The sequence below is a fragment of the Eschscholzia californica genome, unplaced genomic scaffold (genome assembly GCF_041429995.1).
Source record: "Eschscholzia californica isolate CP2 unplaced genomic scaffold, dmEscCali1.0.p SCAF_3, whole genome shotgun sequence".
In the NCBI taxonomy this organism is placed as follows: Eukaryota; Viridiplantae; Streptophyta; class Magnoliopsida; order Ranunculales; family Papaveraceae; genus Eschscholzia; species Eschscholzia californica.
Genome location: NW_028238420.1, coordinates 18,717,230 through 18,730,251, shown reverse-complemented (window position 1 = coordinate 18,730,251; position 13,022 = coordinate 18,717,230). Strand labels below are relative to the sequence as shown.

Here is a 13,022-nt window from a genome sequence, read left to right as displayed (position 1 = left end):
CTACTGTTTTAGAGGTTCTTCCATTGACAATGGAAATATCTTATAAGAATAGATACTATCTGCCATGGCCAGTCGTGGTCCTCGTGGACACGTTAATGGTGTTAATCCACAGTCTCACCATCATCTCCACCGAAACTCCGATGGTTTACTCATCCTATACTACTTGGCTTATGCCTTTCATCTACCATCACCAAAACCATATCTAAAAAAAAGAACACTCCAAATTCAACTATGGAGCTAACTTCGCGGTAGATGGAGCGACTTCACACCACCAACTCTTCTATCAATGTTCAAGTCGGCTGCTTCATAACCCACCTCACCTTTATATGTTCCAACCTCAACGAATCTAAAAAGAAGCTCAAAAGGGCTATGTACTTGGTGGGAGACATCGGCAGCACCGACTACTACTGCACTTTCTCCGAAGGCAAAACCATAGAAGGGGTCTCGGCTACTGTAATACCTCAAGTCATTCTGTCCATAAAAGATGCATTAACAAGATTGATTGATGCTGGTGCTGTAAACCTAATAGTTTCTGGAATTCTCCCAATAGGATGTGAACCAAGTTATCTTAGAATGTTCCATAGTGATGACCCCATGAAATATGGTCACTGTTCTTCTAACAGGCACTGCCTAAAATCATTCAATGCCTTCTATAAGATTCATAATAATCTTTTAAAACAAGTACTCAGGGAGCTAAGTATCGAACATCCTCACGTTCAAATCGTATATGCTGACTACTACAAGGCGTACATGGCTCTACTACGAAATCATCTTCTAATAGGGTTTAACAAGGATAGGTTGGAGAAGGCTTGCTGCCACATTAGTAAATATCATCATTATAGTTTGAATACAGTTTGTTGTTCAGAACCAAGCAAGTACATTCACTGGGACGGAGTCCATCTAACTAAAGAAGTTAATAAAGCTATCGTTCATGGGATTATCGCGAGGAGCTTTTTCTATCCAAAACTTGACCTCCTGAGATCAAGCAATGCATAATGTAAGTGGTTCCCTACTTCTCGGAGTTGCTGGTTCGAAGAAACGAAAGATCAACTAGCTAGCTGATCAAGAAGTATATGTTATTAATTATCTGTGGATTCAATCTAGTGACAAATTTTACATAATCATCATGTATTTATTTACTAGATTTCTCGTCAATGTTTAAGTTTTGATTTCGTCAACTTGTAGCCTAATCGCTTAAACCAATATCGATTGATTTTCCGAATTAACCAAACATAGCCAACTCAATTTGAACTTGACTTGTGCTTCAACCTTTGAAACCCCTCAAACTGAACTGGCCAGTCCTATGCTATATCATGAAATGTCATGATTTTTGTTTAACTTTTCAAGATCTTTTTTTTTTGGTTGAAATAACTTTTCAAGATCTATATGCATGATATAGAAGCACCCAACTTATTATAAAATGACCAAGTCAAATTTGCAAACTACATTGCGTTTTCAAGATTTATATGTACGTAAAATTTTAATTTCTTTTAAGTTTTGACCAAAAATTTTGGTTTCGTCTCTGTGGAGGGTAAACTAAAAGTAAATCTACATTCTTTTGAGGTTGAAAAAAGTACTAAAGAAACGACAAGGTAACTATTGTGAAAATTTGGGAGATTTTATAAGTAATGTCCAAAATTATTAAAGGAAATGTAGTTTGCAAATTCGACTTGGTCATTTTATAATAAGTTGGGGTGGTTATATATGTTGTCAACATATTATAACAAGTCAAGACATTATTACATACTAGGACTGGCCAATAAGTTATTATTTGTCATGACAATTTTACCTGTATAGAAATTGAAATAGGTAAATATTTGAGATTCATAAATAGTCTCTCAGAAGAGAAATGGGGATCTGATTGTGTCTAAATAGACATTAATCCCCTGAATATATTTAGAGGATTAATCCTTAAGTAAATCCCCTGGATATATTGCATAGATATATAATATGAATATACATTATGAATTGAATAAGCACTATAACTGCAACCATTGAAGGTGTCGTGAGCCTTAAAAACCATTCAAAGACCTTTCATTAAGGCCATACTCCCTTCTCCCGAAGTTACACTGGACTATTTTGCCGAGTTTCTTAGAGAGAGTTGTCTCTCGCCCCTAGGTATCTCTAACCTAACTTATGTCTTAACTACATAAGATAAATTATGTGACAAACTGCTTCCACTAAAGATTTGATCCCATGACCTCACAAGTTTTCGGAGTGTCCTATCACTGCAACAAAAAGTGGTGGACGATTGTCCTGTTTTTTTTTTGTCTAAGGCGTTTGTTTTTTGATTTGTCATTGTTTGTCCAGAATATGTTCTACACCATCAATTCATTTTCTTGTTTTCATTCCCTTTCAATTAAGGCATTTCTTAGCCAATTGTGTGTGGTAAAACACAATTGTGTGTGGTAAAACACAATTGAGTCACCTGATTACCGTAAAATCGTCATCTTGACAATCATGAAATACCGAAGGTTAGCGAATAACAAGTGTGTTAGTACTAAAAGTCGCGGAAGCTATCGAACCTATCCTAGAAACTGATCCGATTGTGAAGATTAATCGAAAAGCTATGCCAAAACTAAATATGCAAACAGAATTTAACGAGGTCCGACTTTAAAGCCTACGTCCTCGGGCGAACAAGAAATCTTTATTGAAGGATAGATGAAGACGACTCACACAACCCGCAAGTTCGTCTCAAGATGGTACTGTATAGTAATAGCCTTCTATACTAAATCTTCGACGACCGAGAAATTAAACACCGCTTAAGACTATGAACAAAATTTCTCTCTCACTTGCTCACACTCTAACTCTCTCTAAAGAAGAGTTGTTGTTGTTTGTGTTGGTGATGTTGTTACAAAGAACTTAACCCTCTATTTATACATAGTGTAGGTCGACTACTATGTCCCAATTGGAGACCGACTCCAATTTGAGAACTAGAAACTAACTTCAAATTGGATTCAGTTGGTGAGAATTAGAAACCAACCGACTCCAATTGGAGATTACCACCGACTCTCACAATTCTCCACCTCGTACACAATTTGATATACTTCAAATTTTGGACGAACACCAGCTCTACTCCTTGTAAGATATATCTGCTTCTTGTAACTTCATCCGACTGCACCATATGACCATGGTTGCCTACGTACCCTTTTATAGGATCAAGCCTACCGTAGTTCTACCAACCCTTCACATAAAGATTACCTTGTTGCCATTACGCCCTTTTAGGCAACTTAACACGAGCCGATTTGTAGCAATTCCAGGCAATGCTGAAACTTGCTACACGTCACCACTTTAGTCAACATGTCCGCGGGATTCTCATCTGTGTGAACCTTCATGAGAGAAACATCACCTTCCTCTACGACATCCCGTACAAAGTGATACCTGACATCGATATGCTTAGTACGAGCATGATGAACCTGATTCTTCGCCAAGTGAATCGCACTTTGACTATCACACCATACCTCTACACACTCCTGCTTAATCCCTAGATAATTGATGAGCCATGAAAATGTCTCATCTGATTCTGCTAAATTGGGTTAGTTAGTCCATTTCGAGCAGTTACTCTGATGAATTATTTGTTTCTCATTCTCAGGTGTCTTTTATGGAGTTTAGCGCGAAAATCGGATAAAATCAGGAGAAAGACCGGTCCATGGGCATTTTAGTCATTTGGAGATTATGATAGTCTGGTGAATTGGAAATTTTTGATGTTCGAATGAAAGTAGAATCCGAGGTGAATCCAATGGCGAAAACGAAAGTCAAATCGGAGTCCGGATGTGCGAAATAGAGCTAGTCAAAGTTGTGGTCCAAGTCGATTGACCTAAGGTCAGCAAACAACAATTCAGCAACACGTGGCGCATATCAGAGCCGCTACTTCTTCGTCTAAGGGCTACGTTCGGGATCACGACTGTATCTCAGGGTTTACTGGAGCGTAAGATAGTATACATCCGCAAGGATAAGGCTACTGTACATCATCAGACATTGGACGGTCTCAGCTCTCCACGTGCACATGGCGTTATACTTTAATTGCGTTGTAGCACCTTCATACGATCCTCAATTTACTGGATCATCTCTTATTTGATAACTTCCACTGGTGGGGCCCATACTACACCTTATCTCCTCCACACTCTTGCCAGGCAACTTCACGTGATTGAGAAGTTTCCTTTTCACTTTATCCTTCATTTTATAATTAAGAAAACAATATATATATTTTGTTGAAACTAGAGAGAGAAAGGGTTGGAGATTTGGAAGTTTAGAAAGAAAAAAAGGAAAGAAGATACAGAGAGCATAAAAAGGAAAGAGATGGAGAGATTGATAGCGATTTTCACAGAGAGGGAAAGAGAATGTGAATAAAAGATAGACATTGATCTTCTCGGCTTGTATCCAAAATATCACCGAGATGGATAAAGAGATAGATGGAGGATTCGATTGAAGATTATATGGTAACAATCAAATTGATGGAAGGAGAGATAATAGGAGATATTGGATTAGATATTTTTTGGAGAGAAGAAATCACGAGCTAAGAAGGAAGGAGTGAACTGCTAGCTATTGAATATTTTCTTCTTCTCTTTATAAAAGAAGAACAGTGAAGAAGATGGAGGCATCTCGGTTGGGGGAATCAACCTCTCGAGCTCAACTAAACAAGAATTACAGAGAGAGATAGAGAGAGAGAGAGAGAGAGAGAAATCATCATCATCTCAAGCTTGTTTCTATTATTTGTTTTCTTTTCAATTTTTCTTGTATTCTTTTTATTTCTGTTTCTTAGTGAGAGAGAAAGAGATTACAAAGAACAGAGAGAGATTGATGTTACAAAGTTAGAGAGAGAGAGAGATGTAAAGATTTAGTTTTGAAATAAAAACAGAGAGTATCTTCATTCTTTCATACTTTTGATTTTTGTATCTATTTTAAGTGAGAAAGAGAGAGATTAACAGAGATTATAGTGAGAGAAAGAGGTTAAGAGAAAAGAAACAGAAAGTTAGAGAGAGAAAGATAGTTGAAGAAGGTGAGAAAATAAATTTCCCAGAGGGAAACCATTTCCGGGAAGACGAGAAAATCGTTTTCCCAGAGGGTGCGTTTGGCAGATTTCAGAAAAACAAAAGAAATTCAATTCCTTAGGCTCTGTTTGGCTACAAAAATCAGTAAGAAATCCAACTTTTCTAATTATCTCTTCTTTTTCTATATAGTTAAGCTTCCATCCTTTATTATGAAGAACTAATTTTATATCTAGGGTTTTAGATGAAGTTTCAATAATTATTCTAATGATAAATTTATTACAGTTTTTATTATTTTAACGATAATATCTTCCGGGTTTTTAGACCGTCCATGGACTGAAAACCTGAGTTATATAAAGAACTATCTAATCAGACCAAAATTAATTTGTCGTTAGAATTGTTAGGAAGACGGATTCAGAAAATCCTAGGCTCTCCCCCATTTGAGTTCCTTGTATCATTTGTAATTATTTTCTTTCCGTAATTTTATTTTAATATTTTAATATTTTATTTTAAAAACCAAAACCAAATCATTTTAAAATCCTATTACTTCCTAATTTTAGAATAGGTTCAACTAGTCTCTGAGGAACGAACCGGTCTTACCGGAATTTATTACAACTTGACACCCGTGCACTTGCGGGTGTAGACCTATTTAGGGTAACCTTCTAGGCCCATCAATAATCCAGAAGACCCCACAACCACAATGCTTTCTTCACACCCTCGGTCATAGCCATATACTCGACCTCCGTAGTAGATAACGCAACTGTAGATTGTAACATCGATCGCCAACTAACTGGAGCACCATGTACCCTAAATACATAACCAGTAGTAGATCTTCTTTTATCTAGATCGCCAGCATAATCCGAGTCAACATAACCGCTTACCTGACATGTGTCTCCACCAAAGCACAAACCCGTATCAACGGTATCCTTTAAGTACCTCAAGACCCACTTCACAACTTCCCAATGTGTCTTCCCCGGGTTTGCCATAAACCTACTAACCACACTGACTGCCTGTGAAATATCTGGACGAGTACACACCATAGCGTACATCAAACTGCCAACTGCACTAGCATACGTTACACGATCCATATGATCCTTCTCCACCGTAGTAGTGGGAGATTGTCTTCCCGAGAGCCTGAAGTGTGGTGCCAAAGGTGTTGACACCGCCTTCGCATTCTGCATCCCGAACCGAGAAACTACTCATTCGATGTTACCTTTCTGAGTCAAGTACAATTTCTTACTTGACCGCTCTCTCTTAATCTCCATTCCCAGTATCTTCTTTGCAGCGCCCATGTCTTTCATCTCAAACTCTTGACTGAGTTGAGATTTTAACTTATCTATCTCCACCATGCTTCGAGAAGCAATAAGCATGTCATCCACATACAAAAGGAGATAAATAAAATCACCTTCGCGAAGCTTCTTGATGTATACACACAACAATCATAGTCACTTCTGCGAAAACCATGCTTTAGCATAAAAAAATCAAATCGTTTGTACCATTGGCGAGGGGATTGTTTCAATCCGTAAAGAGACTTCCTCAAACGACATACTTGATTTTCTTTACCCTCAACCTTGTATCCTCAGGTTGAGCCATATAAATTTCTTCTTCCAAATCTCCATGTAAGAAGGCGGTTTTAACATCGAGTTGTTCCAGCTCAAGATCACTGTGAGCAACAATACTCAATAGCACCCGAATAGAAGTATGTTTCACGACCGGTGAGAAAATCTCATTGTAGTCGACCCCTTCTTTCTGTGCATAACCCTTGGCCACTAGTCTTGCCTTATACCTTGTACCCTTGATCTCGGAAGAATCCTCTTTCTTCTTGTACACCCATTTACAACCAATAACAGACTTACCTTCGGGCAATGGGACAACCTCCCATGTCTTGTTCTTGTGAAGAGACTCCATCTCTTCTTGCATAGCAACCAACCAACTCTCTCTTTCCGCCGCGGTGATAGCTTGTTTGAAGGTGACCGGCTCGTCGTCTTCCACCGAGAGCGCCTATTCAACCACATTTGCCTGTCCGTAATGCCTAAGAGGTTTATCTGACCCTAACCTCTGTACCGGCTTATATAACCGTTTCGGCCTAGTGTGTACCGAAACATCCAGCTGTTGTTGTTGTAAAACTTGTGTACCTTCCCCTTGAACCTCCTCATGATCGGGTTCATCAATTTCCTCATCCTGAGTATTATCCTGATGCTCCACCTGATCATGATTCCTAGAAACCTGTTGGTCTTCGGCTTCTACTTCCACTACTTGAGCTTTAGTAGACCCAACATCACCACAACTAGGCACCGTAGCTTTCGCCATAGCTACAATAGATGACTCATCAAACACCACATCTCTGCTGCTTACAAACTTCTTGTCTTCCGTACACCATAGCCGATAACCCTTGACTCCTGTAGCATATCCTAAGAAAATTGCCTTCTTTGCTCTATTGTCAAGTTTGTTACCTTTAACATGGTAATAGGCCGTACAATCAAAAATCTTAAGTCTCCCATAATCTGCATGTTCACCTGACCACACCTCGTAAGGTATGCCGCCATCTAAAGAAGAATGTGGAGACCTGTTCACAATATAACAAGCTGTAGCAACAGATTCTGCCCACCATTCTACGCCTAATCCCGAATTGGAGCGCATACATCTAGCCTTCTCAAGTAGTGTACGGTTCAATCTCTCTGCGACTCCATTCTGTTGAGGTGTGTTTACTACTGTCCAGTGCCTCACAATGCCTTCCTGATTACAAAACTCCTTGAATGCCCCATCTGTGTACTCGGTCCCATTATCCGATCTTAACGTCTTCAGCTTTCGACTAGTTTTGTTCTCAACCATTGCTTTCCACACCAGGAACGTGTTGAATACGTCATTCTTATGCTTCAGAAAATAAAGCTAGACAAATCTCGAATGATCATCAACGAATGTAACAAAATACCTGGAACCACCCTTGGAAGGTAACTTTGCTGGTCCCCAGACATCGGTATGTACGTAGTCTAATACCTCTTTGCTTCTGTGCTTGCTTCTAGAGAACGTCACCCTGTGTGCCTTCCCGAACACACAATGCTCACAAAGAACAACATAGAACTTAATACTAATGATATAGAATACGTCTTTCAAAGGAGTCCTGAGAAAATCATAACTTTTAAAGACCTTACTCAATTTGGTGTGGCCACAGTAATAGCAAAGAACATTTGTAAGTTGGAGGCATCGTACAGCTTAACATTTGACTGCTCAAAAGGCATTACACTTACAGAGGAACAATTTTTTATAATGAAAGCAGAGGAAGTAGCTGTCCGCTCATTTAATCTGTATCCCACAATTAAATAAGTCGCAAAATATGTTTGTTCGGCTATCTTCAAGGACTCTGATTTTAATGAAGTTGATAGAGCAGAGTGTCAGTTCACCACCACAGCTACTATTCTTGATAATGGATCTCAGACTCCTCTTGAACTGTCGTGCGAATGGAATTTTTAACTCTATTGGAAGCATATGAAGAATTATGGGTGATGGTCTCATAGATTTCATAACTGGAAAATCTTGTAGAAGTAAATGTTCAGGTTTTTTCGGCTTCAATTGCCACATACAATATATATGTATGAGTTGGGTAGTGCTTTTTGGTTTACTATTAGCAATCTTTCCAACAGTAATAGTTCTGCTCTGGCTTTTGCATCAAAAGGAGTAACACCCCTATTTTCTTGATATACCAAATTGGGTGGAAATAATAAAAGTCTAGGTCAGTTTTGTTTAGATGAAATACTGGTGGGTTAAAAAACCCTATTTCTCTTCACTTTTGAGGAAACCCTATAGAAAAGAAGGAGGGTGCAGCCGCTCTTTAGTGAAGGGATGAGGAATAAAGAAGAAAAGTGATGGAAATAGAGTTCTCTAGTGAGAGAACAAGCCATGGTTGAGGTATTAAAGTCATCTAAGGCGAAAAGAGGTATATTTCCTATCTCCTAATTTTTTTGTAGGCTCTTTCAATTTATTCCATGATAGGTATAGTATTTTTAATCACATGAAAGAACGATTAAATGGCCTAGAGATTAGTTTTATCAAGAATTTCATACAACATGTAGAGAGGACAGTATTTCGGTCTAAATTCAACTTACATCTGGTATTGATATATGAATAATCTCGGTCTGATTCCTATATGTTTGGAAAGGTCAGTTTGTCTACTTTCTATTAGTTCAAACGGTTCGTTAATCCGAGTTCCGAGTGAAGAGTTACGATAGTTTTCGTACAAGGTGTCAGAACAGTGTCTACTGCACGTCGGTTTATATTAAAATTGAATCTGCTGTATATATATAATGAATCTAAGTGTGATTCTTATACAGTTGGAAAGGTCTGTTTGTCTACTTTTTAGTAGTTCAAACAGTTCATTAATCCGATGTTCGAGTGAGAAGTTATGATTATTTTCGTACAAGGTGTTAGAACAGTCTCCGATGGACGAATTTATTGCGATAATTCACATGGTTTCTGTTCTTTAGACAATGTATCTCCTAGGTAGATACCTTCTAGTGGTGAGTCTATGTTTGTTAATTATTATTTTTATTTGCTTGTTTGAGATTGCGATCCACGTGAGGATCTACTATGAGCATCATCCCTTCTGACTTGTCATGTGTTGTTGACTTAAATTGTTTGGTGAGCTTGTTTGTAGTTCTTGATAAGAGTCAATGTTTGTTGTGTATTGGTCTGAGATACCTAAACGAGAGTTTGATGATTGTGTCTTTCGACATAATGTGTTTGTCGACGTACATGTCAAGTTTGTGGCTATAAAGGTTTACCATATTTAAAGGCATGATATTTTCTATCTGCTGAAAAAAAAGGAAGGATCGTTGTATTATCAGGGTTAGTGTTAGATTAAAATACGAGAACCGGAAAACCAAATAATTAATCAAAGGACATAAATTATTAGTTTCGAGAGGGATTGGATAAATCTGATATATTATGTTAGTATTCACCGTTAAATTTCAGATAATGCCAATAATGAAAATGAATGCAATGCTTTCTTGATTGGGGATTGAGCTTGCCTACCCGAGACTTAGGTTTGAGGAAATCTACTACAGTTGGGTTTTAACCCAGCTATTTTATTTTTCAGGTATTGATTGTGCACTCATGGTAGGTGTTGCTCGTGGATCCAGTTTGAAGGTCTCAAATCTTCGATTTCAAGGCGGTTAGCTTGAGATTTGGGATTTGGGACGCTACAAAGTGGTATCAGAGCTCTAGGTTTAGTGGTCCTAGGATTGTATTGTGGGTTTGATTGTCGTCGTTAGACACGTCATTGTTAGGAACACTTTAATTAGTATCTTGCACAACTGGTTGAATCTAGAATGTGCTTTTGGAATTGCTTTCTTGTGAAAACTTGAAAGAAGTTGTCTTTGTGTTTTCGGAATCTAAATTGTGAGTGCAAATTTTCCATGGGAAGGATAATCGCTATTGATGTGATGTACTTTTTGTTTGTGATGCGTGCGAGTAAATGTCCTATTTGACCGTGATGTCAAACCTAAGGTATGTGATTGTGATTGTAGCAATACATATATTTATGATATACATGAGGGTACTGAAAATCCCTACTTTTATGGGGTTTTGGGTTGTTTGAATGTGTGTTGGGTGATAGTGTATCAGTTGATTATGAATTAACTTAAAAATTTGTTTCGATAAGAAAATGTTAACTGAGAATGGTTGGCTCGACATGTGGGTCGATGCAAACACGAGTTTGTTGTCGTGATAGTGGACAACTTCGTTGACCATGATTTTAAGTTCTACTTATTGGATTGAACCAAGAATGGTTGGCTCGACATGTGGATCGATTGCAAACACTAGTTATTAATGCGATATTGGATAACTTGGTGGACCATAATCTTGAGTTTCGTTAATGGATTGAACTAAGACTGGTTGGCTCGACATGTGGGTCGATTGCAAACACGGGCTTGTCAATGTGATATTGGACAACCCTGTGGACTAGGGGTTTGAGTTCTAATATGGATTGACGGTTATAATCCATAAGTGATCGGTGGTTGGCTCGACAGGATGATCGATGCAAACACAAGTTCATTCTTGTGGACCACATACTTCTAGTTTGAGAAGTAATAAATTGAAGTAAGACTGGTTGGCTCGACATGTGGGTCGATTGCATACACGGGTTTGTCAATGTGATATTGGACAACCTAGTGGACTAGGAGCTTAGGTTCTAATATGGATTGACGGTTGTAGTCCATAAGTGGTTGGCTCGACAGGATGATCGATGCAAACACAAGTTCATTCTTGTGGACCACATACTTCTAGTTTGAGAAATAATTTACCAACTAGAGGTTGGCTCGCCTCCTGCTCAAATGTAAAGTGCTCGTGTTGCACGGATCCCCTCTTTGGGAGGTATCAATGGTTTATTGAGAGGTTTAAGTCGATGCAAACACGGATGCTAAGTGAAGCTATCTTGTGGACCTCAAAAATTGGTTATGCCCCTCCAAAAGGGAAGTTGTATTGTATGAATCTTTTCAACCGTGTAACAGGTTGACTTCAGTTGTGTTGTATTTCTTGTGCTTGTATAACATTTATGTTCTAGCATTTGCTACACTTGATTGCATATTGTTTGTGATTGTGGTATGTTTGATTTCGAGGACGAAATCCTCTTTTTAGGGTGGAAGATTGTAACACCCCTATTTTCTTGATATACCAAATTGGGTGGAAATAATAAAAGTCTAGATCCGTTTTGTTTAGATGAAATACTGGTGGGTTTAAAAACCCTATTTCTCTTCACTTTTGAGGAAACCCTATAGAAAAGAAAGAGGGTGCAGCCGCTCCTTAGTGAAGGGATGAGGAATAAAGAAGAAAAGTGATGGAAATAGAGTTCTCTAGTGAAAGAACAAGCCATGGTTGTGGTCTTAAAGTCATCTAAGGCGAAAAGAGGTATATTTCCTATCTCCTAATTTTTTTGTAGGCTCTTTCAATTTATTCAATGATAGTTATAGTATTTTTAATCACATGAAAGAACGACTCAATGGCCTAGAGATTAGTTTTATCTAAAATTTCATAAAACATGTAGAGAGGACAGTATTTCGGTCTATATTCAACTTACATCTGGTATTGATATATGATGAATCTCGGTGTGATACTTATATGTTTGGAAAGGTCAGTTTGTCTACTTTCTAGTAGTTCAAACGGTTCGTTAATCCGAGTTCTGAGTGAAGAGTTACGATAGTTTTCGTACAAGGTGTCAGAACAGTGTCTACTGCACGTCGGGTTATATTAAAATTGAATCTGGTGTATATATATAATGAATATAAGTGTGATTCTTATACGGTTGGAAAGGTCTGTTCGTCTACTTTTTAGTAGTTCAAACGGTTCATTAATTCGATGTTCGAGTGAGAAGTTATGATTGTTTTCGTACAAGGTGTCAGAACAGTCTCCGATGGACGAATTTATTGCGGTAATTCACATGGTTTCTGTTCTTTAGACAATGTATCTCCTAGGTAGATACCTTCTAGTGGTGAGTCTATGTTTGTTAATTATTATTTTTATTTGCTTGTTTGAGATTGCGATCCACGTGAGGATCTACTATGAGCATCATCCCTTCTGACTTGTCATGTGTTGTTGACTTAAATTGTTTGGTGAGCTTGTTTGTAATTCTTGATAAGAGTCAATGTTTGTTGTGTATTGGTCTGAGATACCTAAACGAGAGTTTGATGATTGTGTCTTTCGACATAATGTGTTTGTCGACGTACATGTCAAGTTTGTGGCTATAAAAGTTTACCATAGTTAAAGGCATGATATTTTCTATCTGCTGAAAAAAAAAGAAAGGATCGTTGTATTATCAGGGTTAGTGTTAGATTAAAACACGAGAACCTGAAAACCTAATAATTAATCAAAGGACATAAATTATTAGTTTCGAGAGGGATTGGATCAATCTGATATATTATGTTAGTATTCACCGTTAAGTTTCAGATAATGCCAATAATGAAAATGAATGATATGCTTTCTTGATTGGGGATTGAGCTTGCCTACCCGAGACTTAGGTTTGAGGAAATCTACTACAGTATGGTT

General features: G+C 38.0%; 1 protein-coding gene across 1 annotated transcript; it reads left to right on the top strand.

The window, feature by feature from the left end:
- Positions 1-206: 206 nt before the first annotated feature.
- LOC147548847 (GDSL esterase/lipase At1g28570-like) lies at positions 207-996 on the top strand (the record flags this gene model as incomplete). Its single annotated transcript, XM_086668132.1, has 2 exons — positions 207-288; positions 386-996. Coding segments are annotated over 2 exons (693 nt in total), but the record flags the coding sequence as incomplete, so codon positions are not given.
- Positions 997-13,022: the final 12,026 nt, after the last annotated feature.